Source organism: Sinocyclocheilus rhinocerous, unplaced genomic scaffold (assembly GCF_001515625.1).
Source record: "Sinocyclocheilus rhinocerous isolate Xijiao unplaced genomic scaffold, SAMN03320098_v1.1 scaffold629, whole genome shotgun sequence".
Lineage (NCBI taxonomy): Eukaryota > Metazoa > Chordata > Actinopteri > Cypriniformes > Cyprinidae > Sinocyclocheilus > Sinocyclocheilus rhinocerous.
In genome coordinates, this window is record NW_015652278.1 from 88336 (window position 1) to 108990 (window position 20655).

Below are 20655 nucleotides of genomic sequence, written 5' to 3' on the forward strand. Positions count from 1 at the left end.
TAATTAGGAAAATAGTGTGTCAGTAATGCAAAGTGACAATAGTAAACACTCATTTTTCAGTTAAAGGCAGTTCATCATTGAATTCAGTGATGTCTTCATTCAGCTCAGTTCATAGTATCATAGTATCTGTGCAATCAAGGCGACGATATCGCTGGAAATGAAGTGTCCCCAACTAAGCAAGCCAGAGGCGACAGCGGCAAGGAACCAAAACTCCATCGTAAATATTAAATTAAAAATGTAAATAAAAATAGTTTATTTACATTTTTGAAAGGGATAGTTCACCCAAAATTTTTAATTCGAACAGTGTTTGCTGCTAACCCTCATTTTGTTCCAAACCTGTATGACTTTCCTTCTTCGGTGTAACATAAAAGAAGATATTTTGAGGAATGTTTGGAATCAAACAGTTTTGTTCCCATGGACTTCCAAAAAAAAATTAAAAATAGAAGTCAATAGGAACCAAAACTATTTGGTAACCAGCATTCTTCAAAATATGTTCTTTTGTGTCCCACAGAAAAACGACACTCATATCGGTTTGGAATGACATGGGGGTGTAAATTGTAGTAGATGTCCCAAAACGGGACCTGTAGTTGTGCGCATGCACGAGTGAGTTTCAGTAAACAGAATCCATCGTATTAGCTGTGTGTGTTGTGGATTTGTTACTACATAAATGATTTTTGGATGGACAATCCATTTAATTTAGAAATAAATATGCATTTCACCTTTAAAGGTGACATATCATGAAAATCTGACTTTTCCAGGTTTTTAACTTGTGTGTGAATGAGAACTTTAGTACTCACATGCTGTGACAGCCGCTTTCTGTCCTGTGTGACTATTCATGTGTGCATCCAGAAAACCGTATATCAGAACTTTAAACTCATATGGTTTAAAATGCATGATTTCAGCGCCATAAACATGATAATCAGAACCAAAACAGATGTTTTTAGCAGGTACGAGCTGTAACGGCCCAGCCCTATTCTAGAAAAGGGTGCGGGGAAGCAACGGCTTATTTGCATTTAAAGAGACAGGACCGAAAAACAGCGTGTTTCAGCTTCCACTCAAAATAGGCATTTTCAAAATGATATTATAAATGATCTGTGGGGTATTTTGAGCTGAAACTTCACAGACACCTTCTGGGGACACCAGAAACTTATACTACATATTGTAAAAAGGGGCATAATATGTCTCCTTTAAAATATTTCTAATGTTATTCTAATATTTCTACTAAGACACTATTGTTTATTTCTTCTAAGACACAGGAGAGAGAAGACAATAAACTATTTTGACTTGAAGTATTAAGGCTCATATCATTCCTGTCAATCACAACATTGAGTCCTTGGCGGTAAGCAGCATTAATCTGCAGGAAGACCTGTACACCACTCACATTACTCTGGAGAAACTGAAGATAACTGGGCTATAACAAAAATAAATAAATAAAATCAAATAACTGCACACTATATTGCTGAACAATTAAATAATAAAAAAATTCTTTATTACTTTTTACAATACATAAAAAAACATAAGCTGTCTGTAATAGTAAGATTTAAGGTGAATTAATCATAATTAGCTTAACTGAACATCAATGAGATGTTAACACAAATATACTGAATTTAAATCAATCTATGCTGTAAATGAAATGAATCTCTATTTAGTCTGACATTTTCACTTTAAACTACTCAGCAAATGCAAAGAGTGATAAATGCCAGCAAAGGTTCAGAGACACCTCCCTTTCTGACCTATGCAGTGGGCTTCAACCACTGATTTATTTGTCTCACACAACATCATGCAATGGCATTACACAACATGTTCCAGTCTGACGGAAACGTATAGAAAAATCAAGAAAATGCGAGTAGACTGGATTTCTGAGCAAGGTTCAAGTTCAAGAGCTGGAAATGGAGCGAGTATGTGAGCGAGACAGAGGGGGGTCAGGAGAGGTACAGTTCCTTTTTGAGAGAGCGCTATAAAGAGGAACAGCTGCAAGGTAAGTAAACAGCCGCTTCAGGTTGCTTATGTCTGATTTAATGGTTCCAGGATTGCTGATCTCGGCCTTGACTCAGTTCCATCCCTGCACGCATGCAGTCCTGCACGGATGACTGTGGACAGGGCAACTCCTTTCTGAGTATCTTCTTCACATATTATCAATTTATCAATGTTTTTGTATTGCATATATTCATTTAGCAACACTTTTAGTTTACCAAACACTAAGAAATTCTTGGAAAAATACTAAATAGAAGCATTTTCACTAGTGGAAAACACACAATAAGCACAGAATACTGTAAGTATACTGTAGATATACTGTAGATGGTTTGATATGCTTGGTGAGTGAGTCATAGTTACCAGCCCGTTGGATTAGAACTTGCATAACTGAAATGCTATTCTGAACACAGACCCATGGATGGAAGTGCTTTGACCATGAGGAAATAGCTCTTGAATATTTTCCAGCCAGAAAATACTCCCTTCAGATACACACAACAGGTGCTTATAACACTGCTACATGTTTTTGTCTCTGGCTAACAACCTTTCCTCTACATTCATCCTCACGCCAGGACTGTAGACAGACTTTGAGCTAATGCATTTACACAGATGTTTCATAAAACAAAACTATACTCATAGTACAGTAACTGTGGAATTTCACAGTATGTAGATAGATAGATAGACAGATAGATAGATAGACAGATAGATAGATGATAGATAGATAGATAGACAGACAGATAGATAGATAGATAGATAGATAGATAGATATCATACAAATGACACTTGATTGCATTTGATCATTTACATTTTTTATTGTATTCTGCAATGTTATCTGTAGAACTGATAAGTTCAAATAAAAAAAAAATCAAAAGTACAAAATGCACATAACAATCCATTTCCAATTTCTAAGTGGATTAATTTGACACTAATACTCAATTATATACTATTAAAAACTGACTATATAGGCCTATTCTATATAATCATATAAATGCGTATTCTAATTTCTATATTAAATTAGAAATACACATGCTGCTAGGAAAGATTTTAATACTAGACTAACAGCAAACCAACAGCTCAACAAACAACTCAATACGATATATAATCGTTTTCACTCACAAAACTGCATCACATTTTTATGCACCACAAAAACATTGTCCCTAATCACTTTCCAATTTGGAATAAGTGTAGACAGAATATTATACCAATATGGCAAAATCATAAATATAAAAACTCTTTCAGATGCTGAGAATTGTTCAGAATTAAACATGAAGACGTCAATGGTCATTTTCAAGCGGTGAATTCTTACATCAGCAAAACAGTCCAGCTTCAGACGACTTCATTGACTTGCAGTCGACCAGTTCTTGGCATGACGCAGTATTTCATAGTCCGCAACTCTGGAGTAAAGCATGCATGGTCCATTAGCAGTGTCATTCTGAGATCTTCCTGCATTTGATCTTCTGTTGGAGTTTAAAATTTGGTGACAGCAAGTGAAGGAGAACTCCACGTCCAATGCAGTCTTAGTTTTGCTGTTTAATCAGAAGAAAGATAGACACAATCCTTAGTGCAATCTCAACTAGGGTTGAGGCTGTGTTTATATATATATATATATATATATTTATATGTGTGTGTGTACCTCAGTGTATGCCGGGGGAGATGGGGGGAGATGATACTCGATACTTCGCATGAATATTGGACTGTCATCCTCATCATAATCATCCAGGAGGGGAATGAAGGAACTATCCATGCGATTGTCCGGGGAAATCTCGCTATAGCTGGGCGGAGAGGATGGGAGCGACACGCAGGTGCTGGAGGTATCACTGCTGTCCTGGCTGCTCATGCTACTGGTGCGACTGTTCATGCCGTTATAGGGGATCGTCCCGATGACCAGAGGAAGATCTAGGATGAGCTTCTCACTTCCTGGGATATGCAAGTAGATCTAACCCCGGAGAGAAAGAGACACCATACACTCTTAAAAAATTAAGGTTCCAAAAGGAGGTTTTTGTAGTGATGCCTTTGAAGAACCATTTTAGGTTCCCCAAAGAACCTTTCAGTGAACAGTTCTTAAAAGATTTTATTCTTAGTGTGAAGAAGGTTCTTCATTGGACCATCTATGCCCATAAAGAACCTTTATTTTTAAAAGTATAAACTCAGGTCCGCAGGTGCCGATGGAGTCTGAAGCATCTGCATTGATTATCAAGAATTTAACTCACCCTTAGACAATAGTCAATGTGGATAATGTCACAGCCCAGGATGGTTGGCTTCAGCTTTGGCACAGGAAGTACTCTCCCCTGCCACACGTCACACATGCCGGAGATGATGTGGACTCCCCTGACAGAAGTGAGTTTCTTGTGAAACTCTTTGGTGCGGCCGTTCGCCCGGTAAATGTGCTTGGCTATGATGGCAGCTTTAGGAACGACAATCCGAGAACAAGAGTTCTCAAACTTGGCATCAATGCAAATGTCTTCTCCTTCGCAATAACCCTTCCGGCCTATGCGAGCGGACACGGAAACACTGCCATCGGGAATAAACATGCAGGTGACTTTCTTCTGTTTTGCTCCTGTAACTGGATCCTGAGAGTAAGCAGAAGGGGCTGCATTAGTTTCTTACATTTGAATCATGTCCATTTCAAAGAAATGTGTAACTTGTCTGGGCTTAATCACCATGAGCTCTTGGGTGTTGACATCAATGGGTTCCACCACCTCAAAATACCGCTTGCATTCCACATATGGCTGGCTTGATCTCTCTATGACTGCCTTCACGTAGTATTGGACTGACCCAAACTTTCCCACATAGGAGGAAACCAGGCACCTGGTCAAGAGGGGTAGATCTTACATTAAAATTGTGGATAATTTGAATGCAACATTTGTAATGGGGAATTTTGAAAAGAAAACCCACCCTGCCTGTGGAAGTTCGAACCCGAACATGAACTCATATCTGTTTCCAGGCCTGAGAGTGATGGAGCCATCTGCATCTGCGAAGGAGAGATTGCGCTTTGAGAAGCATTCAGTTGTCATTATTTACTTATGTTCATGTCTTTCGAATTTTCAGTTTCGGAAAGATTTTTCAATAAACAATTGTTAAACTTACATGTTAAACTTACAACCCCCCATATATTAATTTACCACCTTTTGATTTTCGTACTATGCACAATACTAAATACAACAGACTAAAGACACCATTTAGACACCAGTTAGACACCAAAATCTGAGTTAAATTATAGGGGAGAAAAACATCTGTCCAAGTCCATTCTCATTCAAACTGCAGTAGTAGGCTACGTAGCAGCACATATTAGGGGGGTTTGAACACCTTAATTAACGCTTGAACCACCCCAAAGGTAGTCAGAACAAAAGATTAGAGTTCTTTAAATTATTAATTGTGTTTTAAATAAGAACATTTACGATTTAAAACTTTTTAGTTACAACTAAAGTAAGATTATAGGCTAGTCAGAGTGCGCTAGCGAAGTAGCTTTAGAGGCGGTTACTATAGAAACAGAACGTACCTGAACGCTTTACGCTGGACGGTAACATCGAAAAAACGTATTACAGTCATTATTTATCACTTTATTATAGATTTGGTAAATATATTTCAATATATCAAGTTATTTATTTTTGTTCAACATATCTTTAAGATTGTTGACGGTTAGTTAGCTTTGCAAAAACAACTTAAAATGCCCCCCGGAAAAGACTGATTGAATTCGCACACCGAGTTAACCAAAGGTTGTGTCTCACCTGTTGGCTGATGATCGAGGTGAAGAACTTCTTCATATTTCAGGTACTCAATCTCATCCCTGCAGTGCATCTTTCCTTTATTATAATCGACTTTAGCGCATCCGATTCCGAACAGTTTAACTGCGGAGATCTGCACCACCTCTGCCACCTCCACGATCACCCGCCCGGCCACTTTATCTCCGCCGCTATACGCGCTCTTGTTCGGGTCACTAAACTGAACCTCGAAGGTCTTGGGTTTCTTTGTTAGTACACCCATTTTGCTGTTTTATTAATTGTGCGAATATTAATTCCAATAATGTCACTAAACGTTTTATTATAGGCCTAATTGTAATTCTTTCTAATGTAACTGAATGAATCAGTTGCGCAATAAGCTCACCAGTATGGCTGGTGTTATTAACTATTTGATTACTATTAGATGCGTTGGTCGTTTGTTGGTGATCTGTCAGTAAACGCTGAGTGGGAGTGAGCGGTTTTATAGTTCACACGGCCGCTGTGCTGATGATGCGAGCTGGACACACATGGGCATCAGTGCTGGACACCCACATGCGCCTCGTGGATCTCCCCACGCGCGTCTCTCTCATAGGACACACAGGCTGTTTGCGTCCACCCAGGCCAATGAGAGCCCGTCCAGAGCGCGTGGACAGCTCGTGGGTAAGGGGCAGGAGGTGGAGTAATAATGTGGAGCATTGGATACTGGATACTCCTGTGCCCTGCTCCTAAACAACATGTTAGAGTCGGACACGCACGTGTGACACGTTCATAATAGAGGCGATTTCTTTCTGCATTAAGAATTTATTTGTACCTAAACTGAATCATGGCACCAAAAAATGTGGTATAGTCAGAGTACCATGTAAATGCATTGCGCAGTATTATCATATGATACTGTCAGATTATGACGGTACTGCCACATTATGTTTATTTAAGGGTATACCATATAGTACCAAATGATGACCAGATGCATTTGCCATAGTATTTAAATGGCACCCCATATATACTTAAGATAATACTACGGTATTACCTTGGTACATGTCCAAAATACCATTGTATTGCCATAGTACATGTCCAAAATATCATGGTGTTACCCTGGTACATGTCAAAATACCATGGAATTGCCAAGGTCCATGTCCAAAACATGTTATTACCCTGGTGCATGTCAAAATGTCATGGTGTTACCCTGGTACATGGCCAAAAACCACAATATTACCATGGTATATGTCCAAAATACCATAGTATTGCCCTGGTGCATGTCCAAAAACGATGGTATTACCTGGTACATGTTAAAATACCATGGTATTACCCTGGTACTAGTGCAAAAACATGGTATTACCCTTGTATATTGTCAAAATATCATGGTACAATCCTGATACATGGCCAAAAATTACAATATTACCTTGGTACGTCCAAAGTACCATGGTGTCACTCTGGCACATGGCCAAAAATCACAATATTACCTTGGTACATGTCAAAAATACCACAGTTTTACTCTGGTACATGGCCAAAAATCATAATATTACCTTGGTACATGTCCAAAATACCATGGTATTATTCTGGTACATGTCAAAATACCATGCTATTGCCCAGGTGCATGTTCAGTAAACATAGCATTACCCTGGTACATGTCAAAATGCCATAATATTGCCCTGGTGCATGTCCAAAAAACATGGTATTATCCTGGTACATATTAAAATCTATGATATTGTCCTGGTACGTGTTCAATTCATTTTGTATTGTATTGTATTTTTGGTACTTTGTGAAAACTAAATATGCTAGAGATATCAGACTGAATGGACATGTACAGTGAAATACAGCGGTCATCAGAGATAGCCAAACAAATGCAACCATGAACAGTCCACATGCTCAGAAACGTGCATGTGTGATGGAGACTCAGTTCATATGGACTGTTCTGATTGGATGAGCACTGCCATCTGATGACTGATCCAACACACTTGACTGCATGGGTCCCTACAGAAAGTTTAGGAAGAGTCTGTTTATATAATCCAACCATCCATCTTCATGGTGATAAGAGTACATGTATATAAACAAACAGCTGCTTACCTTATTCATTATGCGGTCTGTCTTGAACCCTCCATCTCCAGTTACAATGCTGTTTAAGGAAGGTGGGACATGCGTAATGCTTGACTCCCTCTGTTTTGGATGGCTGTCTATATTGTACATAGTATTATCTGTCCTATACATTATATGAACATAAAACAAATGAGCATAAAAAGTACAGTGAATGATCTTTTTAAGGTAAGATAGCAGGGAAAAGACAGCTTTCAATCACGTAACCCAGACCAATATAATGTAAATACAAGTTCATACAAATGAAAACCATCCAGTGTCACTCAAGTGTGAAGAACTTAGAAGTATAGTCACCAATTTTTGATCATTCAAGGAGTGAAACCTCCATCAGCTGTGATCCTCAGATGAAACTGAAGCCTCCATCTCACCCATTGCAAACCATGATTTACCAACATAAATGATGCATTACTGTAACTTAAACCAACAGATGATAATGGAGAATCCCACAGACCCATCTTCATGATCTTCCACAGGCTTTCTATAGTAATCTCTGGAGTCTGGACAAAGAAGATCTATGGGAGAAAAATCACTGAAAAAAGCGGATTCTCTTGGTAAATTTCCCAAATTCATAATTTACAAAAAGTTCTAAAATCAAAAGCACTAGTTTGATAGGAAAATAATTCAGTACTCTTTATTTTAGCTTTGAATAAATAAATGTGATTAGCGGAAAATAAAATAAAATATAAAAAATTCTATTACTTTTCAATTAAATTTAGTCTTGATTCTATTTTTTTATGTTTTTCTTTTATTTATTATTTTTCTGTTTTATTATCATCTGTTTTTTCTCCATACTCCAAACTAAAATAAAAATTTAAAAAATGTAATTTTACATTTTTAACATTTTAAAATTAACCCGCCTTCATTAAACATAGACATAAAATAAAACATTTAAATGATATCAGGTAATGCATTAATTCTGGCAGTCCTAAAATACTAAAACTAAAATGAAAACTAAATATAATAATAAAAAAGACTAAAACAAAACTAAAACAATGAAAATAGAACCAAAAACTAAACTAAATAGAATAATTCTGATGACCTTCATTAATTAATGCTATGTGGGCTGTGGAAATATTTAACATTTTTTCTTTATTATAAATACACTTCTGCATAAATTTCATCCACCTATAAGAAAACATACACTGAGTTGCATGAGCAAGTCACTCATATTTGCTTATTGTTTTTTAAAGGTTATTCACGTTTATCCAGATAAAAATATCCACAAATATTGATAATTCACACACTTTATGTGCATTTAAAACTGAAACAAATACAATAAAATGATTTTTTCCCACGGCCGTTCCAGACGGCCTTTATTCACAAAACACAAACTTCCAAACCACTGAGATGTAAACATTGAACAATAGTATAAATATCCTTCAAACGTCACATAAGGCATGTTTTAGTGCAGTGTTTTTGATGTCACACTGGGCCAAAGAAAGCATGTCTGAGGGTCTCTACAAGGACGCTTAAGGCCAGCACCACCGGCAATGATGGAGGGTTGTTACCTGCCCTGTCCGTCAGCAGGTGAACCCTATCAGGGTCCGAGATCATCACGCGAGCATCCTCTAGCGCAACCACAGCTGATGCACTGGAGTTCAAATCTCCAGTGACCTGTAGATCAAACAAGCAAGCCTGGAAATACACATCCCGCACCGGAAGCAGTGAGGAGCAGTGAGCGTACGCAGGCATGGACGGATGCGCATACGGTGTCTCCAGACGCTGTGAGAGCGGACACCCCCATACGCACAACTGCAAGTCCTGCTCAGGCGTATAGGACTCCACGATCGCACGAGGGGAGCGGACAGACAGACTCAGCGACCTGCCGACCTGACGCACCACTATCGTCGTCCCAATGTGCGTAGCCCAGACCTCAGCGTGTCGGCCAGGATCGTGAGAGTGAATGCGCAGGCTCTGATGGCCTCTGCGATCTCCGCCGGTCACAGAACCATCCACAAACGCCGGGGGAACGTTATCTAGCTCCGCTTGATACATCTGCAGCTCTGCACACTCACGCCAGTTCTTCAAGATAACCGTGATCTGATGAAGAACCAGAGAGCGGAGAACTGTCAGGTGCAGGACATTCAAACAGGACTGATTCTAAACTCATCTAAGCACATATCTCATTATGCATGTCCTATTATTTATTCATAGCAATTCATCAATAGATGTCAGGCTGTAGAATATAATTAACCCAGTATGTTTGAAAGCACTGAACTTCAGTGCTGAAAGCAGGCCCGGCTCCCTCCAGGTGCTATATATATATATATATATATATTAGCGGCGTCTGTTGCTATGGCACAAAGAGCGCTCCGTTCATAATCACTACAAAGCTGTCACTCATCTTAATTTATCGTGATCTCACAAAGATACGTTATTATCAATAAAGTTCTCTAAGCGGCACAACGAATCTCTTATTTACATCGTGTCTACATTTTGGGCCCTATTTTAACGATCTAAGCGCATGGTCTAAAGCGCACAGTGCAGGTGCACTTTAGGGCGTGTCCAAATCCACTTTTGCTAGTTTAAAGACTGGAAAAATGGTCGGAGCGCCCGGCGCATGGTCTATGGGTGTGTTTTGGCCATAACGTGCAATAAACCAATCAGAGTCTCATCTCCCATTCCTTTTAAGAGCCAGTTGCGCTGGTGCCATGGCGAATTTGCTATTTACACGGCGGAATTTGCAAGCGCAAAGACAGAACGCGTCTCCAGAGATGAAATGGAGCTGCTCCTGCGCGAGCAAATAGGTAGCCTAATTCTTATACATGCAATGCAATCCATTGTTAATCCATTATGACATGTAGGCATTTTTGTATTTATGTAGCCTACACAATAATAATCTTTTACATTGCAATCCATTAATTGTTAATATTTGGCATGTTTGTGTGCTGTGTTGCGTCCCTGTGTGTGTAATAAGCATTGATAATGAGCTAACGCGCTTTTTAAAAACAGAAAAACTACTGTGCCATTGACTTTAGACCAGGTTTTTGTTGGTCAATGGCCGCAGTCTATTTCAGTTGCCTCAAAATAGCAATGCGCCAGCAATGCGCCTGAACACACCTCGTTTTCAGACCAGCACGCCCATGGGTTTAAACAACGTGGCGCAGGACGTGAAAATGACAACTGTGTCGGGCTGAAACTAGCAAAAAACACTTGCGTCGCGCTGAGATCATTCATGCTGAACACAATACCTGAACAAAAACTCAGGCGATTTGAGCGCGAGTGGATTCTAACTTAAACGCCTCTGATTCAAGAAATCCACAGATATGTCTGTGATTGGCTACATTGCTCGACGCTGCTAAAACACGTTGAAATAGAAATCGGATCTCCAGAGCGCAAACCATAACGCACTGGGCTGCGTTTCCCAAAAGCTTCATAAGCCTAAGAAGTTCGTAAAAACGATCGTACGACTGATCAAGTGCAATGTGATTATAATATAAAGTTTTGATTGTGCTTTATTGTACACTTTAGTACTCTTTTTTTTAATGAATTTATAAATTAAATAATTAAAAAAAGGGCAGAAGAAATAGAAATACACATCTAAATTAAATGACTGAACAAAAAAAAGAAAAAAAATGCCCTGGTGGGCAGCGCGCCGACATGTAGCGCCTTTGCGCTTCGGGCGTCCCGAGTTCGAGTCCCGGCTCGTGGACCTTTCCCGATCCCACCCCGCCTCTCTCACCCACTTCGCTTCCTGTCGACCTACTGTCCTATCTAAAAAAATTTTTAAAAAGACTGGGGGGGAAATCTGTCAATGACTTACTGACGTGCACGAAAACCAATGTACTGGACCCGGAAATAACGTCTGGATATTATATACTAAAATATATATTTTTATATAAAGTATATTGTAGGCTATATTATTATGTAAAGTATAATATTATACGTATAAATAATATAATATAATATTATATAATATAATATTTTTTATATCCAAGTTGTCTGGAACGCAGCATTAGGTTAACATTTCAATAAAGGAGCGTGTACTACAATTACGAGCCATTCTATAAGGTGACATTTCAGCACTTGACAAACGGATAGCGACTCTTATAAGTAGCACTTAAAGCAGGGCTACCTACGTGCGATTGTGTTAAGTGCATTTTTGGGAAACGCACGTGAAACAATAACGAACGATCGTAAAATGACTCGTAGAAAACGCTCTTAAGCTCTAATATCAATCGTTATCGAGAAACGCAGTTTGCCAAATCTGCAATAAAATCCCATTAACACAGCTTTAACTGAGGGTGCTTTTGATTTCGTTTGAGGGTGCTTAGCACCCCTGTAGAACCGGGCCTGGCTGAAAGATGACAAATCTGTTACCTCCCTCTCAGCTGGAAAGGATCATATAAGAAGTGATATAAAAGACTTTGATTGGGTGTTAAAGTAGATAAAAAATAATGCTGGAGCCTTTTATAGGGCAATAAAAAGTGTTTATTTTGAAGGACTAACTGAAAATGTGGAGTCTTCTAACAGATACCCTCACGTACACTTAAAAATAAACCTTCTTTATTGGCAAATTCAGAACCTTTAACATCTATGGAACCTTTCCACTGCAAAAAAAGCTACAGCTGAAAAAGGTTCTTTAGATTATTAAAATATTCTTCACACTAAGAGAAAATGGTTCTGTTCTGTTCACTGAAAGGTTCTTTGGGGAACCAAAAATGGTTCTTTCATTGCCATAAAATCCCCCTTTTGGAACCTTTATTTTAAAGAGTGTATGCTATTTACATCCAGCATAAAGTCAGTTTCTTCTAGCTAAGAATGATCCACTTAGACCAGAGATTCCCAAACTTTTTGTCAGCTGAACCCCTGTTAAGTACATTATCTACTGGAAGTACCTCCTGAGATTTTAAGTTAGTATTTTAATCATTTCAAAATACATTTGCATATTCACAGTTCAAGAAGGTTCACAGTTCAAATTATATTTTTGTGTTTTATTTTGATTGTTTTTAAAAAATAATTTAATTGTAATTACATTTTTTTTTATGATTTAATTATTAGCTTTTCGTCAACTCACGAGCCCCAGTTTGTGAAACCCTGAAATAAACAATAAGAGAAAGTCTGAGCATCATATAAAGGGACGAATAGCTTTGTTTTTATATGCTGTTTAGTGACAGGATCCTCTAAAATAGCTGGTATCACAAAAAGCCTAGTATACATAAGAAAACTAATATTCAAACCATTGCGTAGCAATTGCTAAAATGTTTTTGCAGCATCATCGGTTCACAACTGGCTGTACAGAATGAACTAAAAAAAATCATCTGAATGTGTTGAATTTGTAATTTGAAATCTAAATATATTCCAAAACTACTAAGTACAGATTATTTCATAGAAACTCAACTAATAACTCAACTAAAATAAAGCAGAATGAATTTACATTTTAAGTGCCTCAAACAAACTGAGTATCTTTGAACGATTGGATGCCATAACTGGAAAATCCAGTGATTTTTCATCTTCAAAAGTAAATGAAAACTACATTTGTTCTACATGTATGATAGATGTATGATGTCCTCAGACTGGATGTAACCATAATCTGAAGCTCAACAATCTGAGTCTGAAATCTGTCAACTCTTAACTGCCCAAAATCTGCAGACTGGCTCTGAGTTTTGGCAACTACTGTTGAGGTATTCAGACTGCAAATCGGGGCAAAAGTTGTGTTGTGTATTTCCATGGAAGTTTTTCTATGGCTTTTTCTTTAATTGCTGGTTTATATCTCATAATTATGAGTTATTAATGTAAACTCTGAATTCTGAAAAAAAAAAAAATTTTGTTGGCTTGAAAAAGTACCCTAGCAACCGCATAGCAACACCTAAGCAACCAACCTGGGTACCCTAGCAACCGCATAGCAACACCCTAGCAACCACCCCGGGTACCTTAGCAACCGCATAGCAACACCATAGAAACCACATAGAAACACCATAGAATCTATTAATCTACATCTAAAATTTCTAATTTAATTTAATATTTCCTATCTATCTATCTACATCTATCTATCTATTTTTCTGATAAATTGCATTGTCTTCAAAACTTTAAAACTTTAAACTTTAAAACTACTTTAAACTTCAAACTAGTTAAAACTGAAAACTACTTCAAACTTTCTAGCTAAGCTTTTTCAAGCCAACTTAAAGTTTGTCTACAAACTTTACTATCTAGTTATAAAGTTGCAATTCAGACTTTCAGTAATGTAAACATGCAATTCTGAGGAAAAAAAAAAGTAAATTACGAGATATAAACTAGCTATTGTACGAAAAAAAGTTTAAATTGTGAGATAAAAAAGTTGCTATTACGTTTTTATTTTTATTCCGTGGCAGAAGCTCCCATATATTTCAGCCTTTACATGAACAGTTCTTGGTCAAAATAAGTTTACTAGCAGCAATGAAGTACACCCTCTAGAGAAAATCTCACCAGATTTCAATATAAAATGAGTTACATACAACTCATTTCTGAGGAATAGTAATTATTATTACAATACAAATACATATTATTACTTCATAAATTCTAGGGTAACTATTATATTCATTAAATGAGAGTTATACAAGAGGATAAAAGTTTGCATGTGATTGTGATTTTTTTCCACACCTTTGTGAGTACGGTGGTGTAAGAGCTCCCTCTAGTGCGCGTGCTGGTGGCCTGGATGTACAGGTACTGGTTGTCTATGAGAGGCCAGGCGCCCTGCACAGCACACGTCTGGAACTCTTCATTAAAGGTGCGGATATGAGGGTCCCCAAACACCCCGCAGTGCAGGTACTCTGGGGCCCGGCCCTCCCTCTGCATGAACCCCTTCTCATAGAAGCATATGTCCCCTGAGAGAGCGGCCTGGGGCAGGGGCAGGGGCCGCGGCTGAGCTGTGGGGCCTGTTTTGGGGCAACGGTGTTGGATGAGCAGGTCCTCGATACCCTGCACGGCAGAGTGGTACGCCAGGTCTCCACGGCATGCTCGGGCCGTCCGCTGGGTGCAGAGAGCGTAGGACCGCAGGGCGCTGCAGTAGCCGGCATTAGCACCCTCTTTACCCCCTCCTCCAATAACGCCAATTTCCAGATTCGCAGCCACAAAATCTGAATTACATCTCAAGATTCGACACTGTGCACATACTGTAGGCAAAGAAAACTAATTTCAGTACAATGCTAAAAAAGGGCTCAATTTCCAGATTTCACTCGATATATGAGTCAGACTCCAAATGAATGTACAATTAACAGGTTTTAATAAAGTACCGTGGCACAATGATGTTTTTTTGGGGGTGGGGATTTATCCAATCATATTTTTTTAAATATGTTGGAGTGCCATGTAAAAAAATTTTATTTTATTCTAACTAAAATGGTTGTTATTATTTGAAATATAACAGAAATAAAATATAAGAGTTAGATTAAATTAAAAAAAACTTACATGAAAATTGGAAATGTTGCCTTTCCAATTAATTTAAGATGAATTACTAAATCTAAAACTGAAATAAAAAGAAATTATATCTAAATTGAAATATTAAAAACCTAATAAATATTACAAAAGCTACATTGAAATATTATAAATTAATTATAAAAGCACATAAAAAATTACTAAAACTAAAATGAAAGCTAATTTAAAATAATAAATACTATAACAGTATATAAATAATGCTATGATAACACTGCCATGGTGTATTTCAAAGTACCACATGTGATACCATCAGTGAACTTTTTTGTGAGGCTAAAAAGGGTGTTGCAAAGGAAAGTGTGGGTCATACCAGGAGGGGGCGCTAATATATTGTCTTATCATATAACTGCCTGAAGTATTATTGCGTTCTTAGGCGGAAGTTGTTTTAGTTTGCAGTGGAGCGACGGGCAGAAGGAAATCAGCTCTTTATTGTTATTTATGCAGTTAATCTTGCATTAGTGGATTTGTGCGTGCAGAAAGAATTGTAAGTATTATCATATTTACATGTTATATGCATACATTTGATGAGCAACTTTACCAGAATTCAGCCGTTTACTATTTGCCGTCGGATGAATGAATGACTCAGCACTTTGTCAGTTGCGATGCATACACTTAACGTGGACATTTGTATCTTGCATTTAACTGTTGCTGAATAAATGTAACTTTGTTGTTTTGATTTATAAGAAGGATTAGTAACTATTGTTGTTACTGTTACTGTTTAAGTGACTTATATGGTGTGAAATACATCGTGCTCTTTAGACATTGTTTTCGAATAGTTTCCTTTGTGCCTATTATCGCCAATTAGAAATAGTTATTGTTACAAGGCAATTTAGTAATCATTTACTGTAATTTTAATACTGATTAATGCTTGTTGTGATTGTACTAAGAAATCTGTTATTTCTTTATGTAGAACCACATCTCTATCCACCTGTAACTTGAAACAAGCTGGAATAAAGAGAATGTAAATGGAGAACAAAGACTTGTGCATTCTAACAGATGCCCCACAGTGATCATAACTCCAAACTAGCAACACAAAGTAATACTTCATTACAAAGGGATTCTTACCTGAAGGAGTACTTAAGAGCAGGAGCGTTATAACAATGATCACAAAGTGTTTCCATGATGTGTGTAAATGTTTCCCACCAACAGCTGATGCTGCCATTCCCATCCATACAGACAAAGGCAGGACGGCCTGCTCACAGGTGCTGAAACTCTGGGCACTGAAGCACACTAATTAAAACAACCACACGGCGGAGACAAACCCAAACAAATCCACTCAAATCTGGAGGCATTATCATACCTCAAGATCTCATCTGATCGAGTTCCTGAGACCCATCAAGAGACTGATAATGTCATGTTGACCAGCCTTGGGAGAGAAAGCAGAATCTGATAAATGCCAGTAAGTGCATTCACACTGTTGTGTACATGTTGTGAACTCCTTCATACAGTCACTGAAACACAGAGTTAAACGAGACCACCATATGAATTCACATAAGTCTGAATACTGCAACTACTGTACGTAAATAATAGATTAAATCAGTTTTGACTGAAATAAACTGTCATGCAAAGAGGTTTCACAGGTATATCAGCAATGCTTTCAGTGCTGGGGGATATTTCGCAGTTTGGACTCTCACCACTGATATTTACTAAGACTCAAGAACAAACAGTGGTGGAACACAAGAGTAAACTCCAGTAGATGTGTGTTTGCACTTGCTCCAATATGAACAATCTGTCAAAACAGACTTGAATCTTTTAAGTTTAAACAGAGCAAACCTGGAGACCATTTTCAGCAAATATCTCAAATCTCATTAAAATCACATTGTACTTCCATTGCATATACATATTCATGTCAGCAGTGTTTTTTTGTTTTTTTTCCTGTCTGCTCCAACACTGACAGCTGATATTTATTCTAGCTGATGGGATGGCAGTTACGGGAGTTGCAGGGCAGAAATAGGGGGGTCTAAATATACCCAACCAAACCGGCCTGTCCCTCCAGCACCTGCCCCAGTGGAAATAGACAGGGCTGAAAGCTCTGTGCCACAGAAGCAGGTGTGAGACACACAGCAGAAACTCAACAGCTCTCCGTTTCCTTCTGCGGTCTAATTTCAGCTTCAAAATCATTCCCTCTTTCACTGAAGTGCATTGCATGTGGAAACGGGCTGAATCTGGTGTGCCAGCATTTTTAAAGAGAGCTCGTTTCCACTCCAAACGTGACTAAACGCTCATCGGGTACCAAACGTTTCATGACACAGGATCCACCTACAAACAGCTGCTTCTCTTTCAGTCTCACACACACAGAACACAGAGTCCTGTGAATCAGCTCCTGCATTCCTGTTAGACGTGACTGACGTTTGACTGTCTGTGGCACTGCGCGCACATGTGCATTACTCTGTTTGTGTGTGTATGTTTGAAAGTAAACAAATAGCGTTTTTTACACTGAAAAAAAAATTATTCACTTTTTTTGAAACAATTTTTACTGAGAAACTGCTAAAATGTCACAATTTTGGCTAGTAACATTTTGAATTAAACATGAAATTAAGTTTAAAACTGAAATAGTATTTTCTTGCAAAGCATAGGCTACTCTAATAATCTGTTTTATTTACAACTTTGTAATTTATTTATTTTTTACAGTGTATAAAATAATTTCTCATTTTTATTCTTGATGTCAAACCTTACTGCTTATTATTTCACAAAAATTAACAAAATAGAGGAACTCAATCATAACTGCTTTTGAAACATAAGAATATGTTGCTAAAAAAAAATTATGAATTAACTAACAAAAACACACTAACTGCACTAACAGAAAATGTATAAAAACTTACCATTATTTACCAAGGATTTTTTTTTTACATGTACCATAAATATAGTAACAGCTCATTACCATATTGTATAGGAAAGTACCATAGTATTACCATTACTGTACTATGGTACTGTTAAACAATTGTATTGTGGACACAATCCCTTACAAAGAAAATACTGTAGCAATACCCTGGTGCAGTAATACTATAGCCTACTACTGGTGGTAGTAATACTAGAAAAATGCTTTCAAAATACTTTTTTTACAATGTAAACACAAACATTACATTATATAATTATATTGTTAATTATTAACTATCCATGCATATATAATATAACCGCTAGAAACTCACCGAATCAGGGGACTCTCTCCTGTATACCGTCTTTCCCAATCACTTCTGACTCTGACGCGCTCATGTGACGTGCGGTGTGACCCCCGGGCCCCGGGCCCCGCGTCACCGTCCCGCACGAGGGAGACGCGTAAATCACCCGCCGCGCGCACCAGCTGACGGAGAGCTGCTCCAATCGCTCTCTTGGAGCTGTTTGTCAACACACAAATATTTAACTTTCTAAAGATGTTATGCGTCTTTATTTATTTATTTGTCTGCCATTTGTACTGACTGTGCAAGGCTTCCGGTGCTCCAGTTACTTTTCCTGTACAACAGCTACTTTATATTGTAAACTAGCATTTTATGATCATATTATTTGAATCTATTATCATTATCATAAACACGCCGGTTTTCAGCGCAAACAGTTTTACCCTTTACTGCACTTTGATGCTTATAGCTATTTACTTCCAGCGGTTAATGAGTCGAAAGTCTCGCACGCGCAAAGAAAATAGTTTGCTTCTGCGTTACAAAAGAAGGTGGATAGCCTACAACTTAAAACTAATAAACACAAAGAATCTAATAAATAGAGTTTGTATTAATTTAAACCATAGGTCTTTGATTAAAAGGTTTTTAAAGTTAACTTATGACAGACATAGTGTGTCCTGAAATCACCTAGCATTCACTGTGGAATGCAGTCACAAGGAAAACATCTACATAACATCAAAACATGCAAAATAATGTTCTAATGAAAATCTAAAGGGCTTTAAAGGGGTCTAGTTGAAGCGAAGGGGCTCTTTGTGATTTACCTGCCTCTTTTCTCTGTTTGGTGTTAAATGCGTGTCTTTGATGATGTGTTTGCCCATCATTTAGCGGGCTTCCTAGCTCCAGGATGGCTGCAAAGAGCCCCTATTTCAATAATTTAGGTAGCTCAATTTGCACTTATTAGATATATTTGCTGAAACGAAAGCTCATAGCTGCAGTTCAGTAAGCGCCCGGCAGGTGGCGGTGTTGACCAGCGCGGAACGAACGTGCGCAAATAGAGCGAGTTTGATGCGGTTTGGCGCAAATCACATGAAATCGTGCTTCAGAATAACTGTAAACACTGAAATACGTCGCGGCCACCAACTTTTTAACGCTTAAAAGTTTATATATATATATATATATTAAAACAATTGTAAGATGTTCCGTGTATACTGCCCACAGTAGGCGCGTTTCCATTACAGATTTGCGCAAAACTTTGGCGATATTTTATAAATGTCGATAAAAAAAGTATTGCGAAATGACGGCGTTTCCATTAACCAATGTTATGAGACTTAAACGTAACCTTTTGTCTCGCGATAAGTCATGGCAACGGATTTTGGTGGGATTTTGGCTATATTTACTCAAAGGAGGCTTATGCGTATATCTTTACAGAAGCAGCAAAGAGAGCCGCTTCAGAAACGTGCGTGGCATGGCTGGAATAAACCATAGCCTGTATAAAAACATAAACACAAGCATTGAGTGGCCGCAATCAGCTTCAGTGGCCGTATCAGAGCCACACTGCACCGCAGACGTGTGCAGTGTAAATTGTCTAAGCATTAATAGTAGGGAAAGCCCCTTATACTGGAGCGCGGCCAGTTATGAAGTGTTTCTTGGAGGTTATAGTACATTGAATAATGATCATATGACTTTTTACATACGCCATGTGACCTGTAAATGCGAAAAAGCCGTTTCCACTTGAAGTATTCCTTTTTCGCATTGCCTGAAAAACCACCTCATGCGAGCGTAAAAACTTTTTTGCGATATATGGGCGTTTTTGCGAAATTGACGCGTTTGCATTAGGCGTATTTTCAATTGGCAATTTCAATTTGCGCAATTTGAAGGGTAATGGAAACGCGCCTAGTACTGATGCATGCATACTGGTTTGGCTGGCATCCTCAGTGTGTGCAGTATGCATGCATCAGAGTGTGATCTGGGACTCTGTGTATGTGTGTGTGTGTGTACTGGTTTATATGTCCTGGTGGGGACTTAAACCTGACTACACACAGACTCATGGGGACTCGTGTCACGGTGGGGACCTAAATTGTGGTCCCCACGGGTACAAAAGCTTATAAATCATACAGAATTAGGTTTTTTGAAAATCTAAAAATGCAAAAAGTTTCCTGTGAGGGGTAGGTTTAGGGGTAGGGTTGGTGTAGGACAATAGAATATACGGCCTGTACAGTAGAAAAACCATTACGCCTATGCAGGGCCGCATTAAGACCTCACTAAGGTCTTAATAAGAGCCCCGGGGCTATGACTTATTGCAGGGCCCCCCATCACAATAATGATATATATAGCTTAAAATAGGATTTTTATCCAAT

General features: G+C 38.2%; 2 protein-coding genes across 3 annotated transcripts; both read right to left on the reverse strand.

Annotated features, from left to right (window-relative positions):
• Positions 1-2938: 2938 nt before the first annotated feature.
• Positions 2939-6619, reverse strand: txnipb (thioredoxin interacting protein b). The gene is made up of 6 exons (XM_016520139.1): positions 5700-6619; positions 4867-4942; positions 4632-4779; positions 4182-4541; positions 3605-3907; positions 2939-3497 (listed from the first exon to the last, which is right to left on the reverse strand). The coding sequence occupies exons 1-6, from the start codon at positions 5953-5955 to the stop codon at positions 3489-3491; spliced, it is 1152 nt and encodes a 383-aa protein (XP_016375625.1). The 5' UTR covers positions 5956-6619; the 3' UTR covers positions 2939-3488.
• A 2509-nt stretch (positions 6620-9128) lies between these two features.
• Positions 9129-18380, reverse strand: LOC107714319 (hemojuvelin-like). 2 transcript variants are annotated; one of them, XM_016520130.1, is made up of 5 exons: positions 18338-18380; positions 16489-16554; positions 16254-16408; positions 14361-14872; positions 9129-9821 (listed from the first exon to the last, which is right to left on the reverse strand). In XM_016520130.1, the coding sequence occupies exons 3-5, from the start codon at positions 16354-16356 to the stop codon at positions 9204-9206; spliced, it is 1233 nt and encodes a 410-aa protein (XP_016375616.1). In that variant the 5' UTR covers positions 16357-16408; positions 16489-16554; positions 18338-18380; the 3' UTR covers positions 9129-9203. The 2 variants fall into 2 exon arrangements, with proteins under 2 accessions (XP_016375616.1, XP_016375615.1); XM_016520129.1 differs by having other exon boundaries at positions 16254-16554.
• Between the last annotated feature and the right edge of the window lie 2275 nt (positions 18381-20655).

Excerpts from the sequence above, each read along its gene's own strand:
- txnipb (XM_016520139.1), bottom strand. The coding sequence starts at position 5,955 with ATGGGTGTACTAACAAAGAAACCCAAGACCTTCGAGGTTCAGTTTAGT. Across the intron at positions 4,943-5,699 it reads CCTCGATCATCAGCCAACAG|ATGCAGATGGCTCCATCACT; the intron begins GTGAGACACAAC and ends TCTCCTTCGCAG. Across the intron at positions 4,542-4,631 it reads TCAACACCCAAGAGCTCATG|GATCCAGTTACAGGAGCAAA; the intron begins GTGATTAAGCCC and ends GCTTACTCTCAG.
- LOC107714319 (XM_016520130.1), bottom strand. The coding sequence starts at position 16,356 with ATGGGAATGGCAGCATCAGCTGTTGGTGGGAAACATTTACACACATCA. Across the intron at positions 14,873-16,253 it reads GCTCTTAAGTACTCCTTCAG|TATGTGCACAGTGTCGAATC; the intron begins GTAAGAATCCCT and ends CTTTGCCTACAG. Across the intron at positions 9,822-14,360 it reads ACACCACCGTACTCACAAAG|ATCACGGTTATCTTGAAGAA; the intron begins GTGTGGAAAAAA and ends GTTCTTCATCAG.